We start from the raw sequence: 6,391 nt of genomic DNA on the forward strand, positions 1-6,391 counted from the left end.
ATTCGAATAAAAATCAGAGCGAAAATCGGAGTTATATAAATGTACATCACCTATATAGGAAACTGCATTCACACAAAACTCAAATCATACATAGTGCGAAATATTTCAGTAGGATATCCTTAGATTGGAGTAGAAATATTTTGAAGTAAGTGATAGTAAAAATATCGATTTTCAGAAAGCTAGGAAATCTTTTGGTATATGATTTTTTTCTTCTTTTAAAATTGTAAATAAAATAATTTATCAGTCGTAAATAAATCACAAAGAAAGTATATGAAATGATTATTTTGGATGATTAACACATTAATATCGGGTTACACGTTTATGTTCGCCCAAACCGTTTCGATTAATAATTGAACAATATGATAAGCCTAGACAATTTGTTCATATTTACTTGCAACACATTGTTATGATATTACATATTTGATTATTTTATACAGTTCTCCGTTGCAGTGATATTTAACCTTCACGACACTCTTCGCATCGTGTATTAAATGTACGATAAAAATATTACAATACTGTTACGTATTCGACGTGTCTCGTGAACGAGCACGAACGTTATGATTAATAGTGTTTGCATGCTGTTATATATTGTAAAATAATTGTATTGTTACAGAAAAATATTTAAATGGACAACTTGTTCTATACTTGTGCGAGTTGCGTCGTGGATAACAATAACGCATTAATTTCAATGCATATATGTAAATATTAAATACGTGCTGTTTACCGTATTCTACGACGTTATATTATTATGTTATGAATAACGCGAATTGATGGGCCCGCGATGTACACGCAGATAATGAGGTATTTTTATTTTCCGGTGATGAAATATTTCCGACGTTTCCGTATATTGTGTCTCAAGAAAATAATATGACGAATAGTATTCATAATATACGAATAATATTATTTATTACGTATCAGTTTTTTCGTATTGCACACGAGCACACCTATTCCATCCGAGCGCGTTCGGGGTCCTTTTTTAATCTAAAATTCTATGCATAGCATTTAAACGTGATTTATTTTAACCGAAACAACAATAATATAATTGCATTTCTCGGTCGAGACAGCGCAATTCACGTGTTTGTCATTTACTCGCTATACAACAAACATTTTAAATCTTTAAATTTACTACTCGAAAGAAAATAGTCAATTTAGGTTAATAATCATTAAATAATGCAGTTATTAGAAATATAATACAGAGGCCAATTTAAATCAATCAATGATTTAAGATCATAATAAAAATACCGTTAGTTTTACAATAATATGGTTTGCATTCCTTATTTTTTTAAATTGAACGCAAAAATTTTTAATTTTTTCATATATACCTTATATAAATAGTATTAATCAATAAGACTTTCGGTACTTAAAATCCTGTGGAAAATGATTTAATTTATTTAGGCGTAAAGTATATAGCATGAAATGCGTCATTCTTGTAGTGGTAAATTTACCTCTATGAATACAACAACCGCGTTTACAACTCGATGCGCATAAAATAGCTATTGTAATGATTTAAATAAGTCTCATTTTGATATATGAATACGAATATTGAATATGAAATATAAATGCCGTAATATTTCTTCGACTTCGATTAATATGATCCATCTCGTAGTGTCTACGTCATCCTATAATAATCTCCATCAGTGTACGAGTAGTATATTGATGTGTATGATTGTATGCAGTGGCGTATTTAGAATGTTGTCAAGGGTAGGGGATATGTATTGGACAATATTTCATAAATCCGAAGAGAGCTTCGTTCTCTCACCCATCACCACGTTTCTCAAAAATGTAGCGATTAATATTATGAGTATTATATTACTCGTATTATTGCATACACAAATGAATTAAACTCATTTTGCCAAACAAATAATAGCGAATAATGAAACAAAATATGTGGCATAAACATCTGTAACCAAAATTTTTACAATATAAAATTATTTTTTATTTTTATATGTATTTTATATATCTTATTATTTTATTTTTCATTCATTGTTATACAAAATCTAATTACCATTTTTAAGATATAGCTCGTCGATGAAACTTTGAATGTTTCGATGACATGGCAATAAAGTCAATTAATTTATTCTAATCTAATGACATAATTTCCATTTCTATAATTTTAGAGTAATTCAATAAAGATAAATATTAGAAAACAATAAAATGTTCACTTCTGTCATACTATTCCTAAAGTACGGCTCAATTATTTTTAAAGGAGAAAATGATCTTTCTGAAGTTGCAGTAGACACTGGTAATGCGCAGAATATTTTGAAAAGCTTGCACTGAGATAAAATTCTTTATCACAAGTATCTAAAGCATATAGTCCTAAAAGGAGAGTTATTTCGTCCGTAATTATTGTATATCTCTATAAGTTAAATTATGCAATGTTAACATGTAGATTAATCATGGGCGAATAAAACTCAAACAGTTTTTTAAACGTTTCTCTTTTTTGATCTTTCACCAATAATAATTATTTTTAAAAATACAATTAATTCCTAAATAAATAAAAGTAAAGCATGTAATTTTATTCTTAGAAAGTTGCATCATTTATTACCTTCAAATATTGTTTTTATAATATTATATGTTTTTATAATATAATATGTTTTTTAATATTCTCTTTTAACAATAACCTTCCTCCTACGTCTTCTTCCTTTACAGCTGAGTGTTATGCCATCACCGAAGCCCTAAAACTTATTCAAAATTTTCCCCCCAACAATTATTTAATTGTCTCAGATTCTATGTCGTGCCTCCAAGCCTTAAATTCAAACCCATTTAACTCTCACCTGTCTCCACTTATTCTTCGCATCAAGTCCCTTATTTTTACATTAAATCAAACTAACTATAACATCCACTTTCTTTGGGTTCCTAGTCATACAGGCATACATGGTAATGAAGTTGCAGACCACCTTGCTAAATCTTCATCCAATCTCATCTTTCCTTCTATTTCTCAACTCCCCCATTCTGACTTCACATCGCTTATAAAACAATACTCTACTAATATTTGGTTCTCTCTCTGGAACAATCTACCTGCCGAATTCGCCTCAAGATACAGAAATATTACACCAAATATCCTAAAAAAAACCTGGTTCAATAACTTATACTTACATAGACCATATATAGTACAATTTAATAGGCTACGCATAGGACATCACCTTCTTCCTAGTCACTCCTTCAAACTTGGCCTTAATGATTCTCCATTCTGTACTCTTCACTTAAATGAATGCATTTGTGACTTATCCCATATTCTACTCGACTGCCCTGCACTTCAACTCAATCGCATTATTTTAATTAATGAACTTAAGACTCTTAATATCCCCTTAAATATCCACTCCATACTTAACACAAAATCCACTACCGCCATCAAATTAATAATTTCCTTTATATTGGATGCTGGCTTCATTATTTAATATGTACACTAATGTTTAATGTATAATATTGTTTTATTTATAATATCTGTAAATGTCGAGCTATCATAGTTGTATACTAAAAGCTAATAAAAAAAAAAAAAAAAAAAATAAAAATATTGTTTTTTTTTATGATAAATCGTTCACTCAATTGTATTCGATAAAAATCAATGTATGGTATAAATATTGTGGCACAATAGTAATGTTCAATAGAAGAATCCTGAATATTTGGATTGGCCCCATGGATTTGTTTAGAAGTGATCTGTTTAATTTACTTTAGTTTTTACGTTATATGCAACTATTTAAATTATTTGAAAATAAATACCACACTTGTGATTTTAAATAAAATTACTCGGTAAACAATTTTTTACTTTATTATTATAATTTACTCGTATATCTCTAAATTCCATTTTTTTTTCTCTGGCTTAATATAAACCATTCTGGTCTTTTGCCGCAACCACCACTTCCCTCCATCTGTCTCAATCCGTGGCTAGTTCTTCACTATTCAGGATTCCCAGCATATTCAAGTCTTTATGGACCCTGTCTATACATCTTTGTTTTGGACGGCCGAGTGGTCTTTTACTCTTAGGCTTCCAGCAGGTGACCTGGCCGATTGTCTGTTCTCGAACTCGCTATACATGCTCTGCCCAGCTTATCCTTTTGCTTTTCATAATAGCAATTATATCTGAATCTTCTAACATGCTTATTACCTCTTTATTCTTTCTTCACTCATATTCTCCTGTGTTTTAGTTTATTTTGGGGCCAAAAATTTGTCGTAACATCTTTTTTTCAAATCTTGCTAGGTTTTGCTCATCTGTTTTCGTTGTGGCCTAAGTTTCATACGCATATATCGCTATCGGGCGTATCATTACTTTGTATAAAGTTAGTTTAGATTTGATTAAAACTAATTTAGATTTTAATATTGTCTTTAATCTGAAGAAGCACTTGTTAGCTGAGTTTATTCTATTTTGTATTTCCTAGTGGTTATTGCCCGACACGCTCAATTCCACCCCTAGATATTTAAAGTTTTCAATCAACTCGAACTCCATATCTCTTACTATCAAATTATTGTGTCTATTATTTTTCCGTGACAATATCATGTACTTTGTTTTTCTTCATTTATAGTTAAGCCCATTTGTTTACTTTCATTTATAAGAGATTCTGTCATACCCTGAAGGTCGCTTTCAGATTCGAACAGTAATACTATGTCATCAGCGTATGCTATTAGTTTGATAGTCTTAGATTTTTGTAGTTTAATTCCTATACCAGAATTTAATACATTTCTAACCACTTCCTCCACCGCAATGTTGAAGTGCATCTCTTTGTTTCAGTCCTGTATTGATCATGAATGCTTTCGATAGATGGTCATTAAATTTGACCATACTTTTAGAGAATTGAGCACATGCTCTTACATTCTTGTGATTTTTGTTGGTGTCCCAAGCTTTTCCGAGGTTTTCCATAGACTTTCCCAATTGAGTCATATGCCTGTTTATAATCTTCAAATAGCATGAATAGTTCCTGGTTTTATTCTTAACATGTTTTCATTATTTGTTTGACAATATGTATTTGATCTACCGTTGATTTTCACCTTCTGAAGCCACCTTGGTACTCCCCGACTATTTCATCTCCATATGGTTTGAGTTTATTAAGGAGTACATTTGATAGAACTTTGTATGATGTATCTAGTAAGAAGATGCCTCTATAATTGTTGCAATTCATAATATCCCCTTTTTTGTATATAGAGTATAGGATCAACAAATTCCAGGCTTCTGGTATTTCTTCTTCCCTCCATGCTTTTATAATAATTTGTTCTAGCTTTTTTATTACAGTTTTCCCACTCTATCTTAGTAACTCTGTTATTATATTTTTCTGGTGCTTTACCATTTTTTAGATTTCTATTTATTGTTTCTATGTAATTCTGTAGGTTTGTGTTTTCTTTTAATTTTTTAACGTTGAACTTCTGGGTAACTCTTTTCTTTTCTCTCCACTTTACCGACAATCTGAGGTGTACTTGATTTCGTATTAGTAAATGGTCTGATATCCCGTAGACGTCTCTACAGCTTTTTACATTTGTTATACAGTGTTTTCTTCTAGATTCAATCATGATGTGATCAATTTGATTTTTAGTTGTTCCACTGGGGGACATCCATGTCTGTTTATGGATTTGTTTATGCGGGAAAAACGTACTGCTTATGGCCATCCCCTTGGATGTTGCAAAATATATTACTCTAACTCCGTTGTCGTTCGAGTTATTATGGAGGCTTTGTTGTCCTATCGTCGGTCTATAACATATTTCTTTCCCAATTTTTACAATAAAGTCCCCTAATACGACTTTGACCAAATTTTGAGGTTTTGTGTCATATAGTGCTTCTAGTTGTTTATAGAAATCATTTTTTGTCTTTTCGTCTTCGTCCTCTGTTGGAGCATAGCAATTAATCAGTATTATATTGAACCATTTAGCTTGAATTTTCAAGAGACATAGCCTATCATTAATTGGTTCAAATCGCTTAATGTTGTTAAGTATTCTGTCACTAACTAAGAAATCAACTCCCCTTATGTGTCCTAATCCTCCGCTGTAGAATAATGTTGCTTTCTCTGTTTTGTGGTTGCCAGATCCGGGCCATCTAGTTTCTTGAATTGCTAATATAGCCAGTTCGTATTTGTCAATTTCAGATACTACTGTTATTAGTGTTTCAGTCCTGTATAAAGAGCGCATGTTCCATGTTCCAATCTTTAAGTCCTGTATCTCCATATTTTTCCGAGGCTTTTGCGTTGGTTGTTTCTTAACAATGTTTTTTTTTCCGAGGATGGGTTGTTAGCCCATCGCTCAACCCCCAACTTGGAGAACCATACCCACCCAGTCAGTTAAGGTAAAGGGGGGGGGGGCTATTGCAGTGCAATTAGCACTGAGCTATGGGATCAACAATTTCCCTGCGCCTCAGCTTGGGGTCCCGGGTTCGCTAAATTCGTAATATTGGGTGTCAAGTGACACGCAG

At 31.8% G+C, this 6,391-nt stretch overlaps 1 protein-coding gene across 1 annotated transcript; it reads right to left on the reverse strand.

Annotated features, from left to right (window-relative positions):
• Positions 1 to 5,094: 5,094 nt before the first annotated feature.
• On the reverse strand, positions 5,095 to 6,147 carry LOC112681812 (craniofacial development protein 2-like). The gene has a single exon (XM_025552126.1). It carries the CDS (start codon positions 6,145 to 6,147, stop codon positions 5,095 to 5,097), a length of 1,053 nt encoding a protein of 350 aa, XP_025407911.1.
• Between the last annotated feature and the right edge of the window lie 244 nt (positions 6,148 to 6,391).

Source organism: Sipha flava, unplaced genomic scaffold (genome assembly GCF_003268045.1).
Source record: "Sipha flava isolate LNK unplaced genomic scaffold, YSA_version1 197_pilon_pilon, whole genome shotgun sequence".
Classification (NCBI taxonomy): Eukaryota; Metazoa; Arthropoda; class Insecta; order Hemiptera; family Aphididae; genus Sipha; species Sipha flava.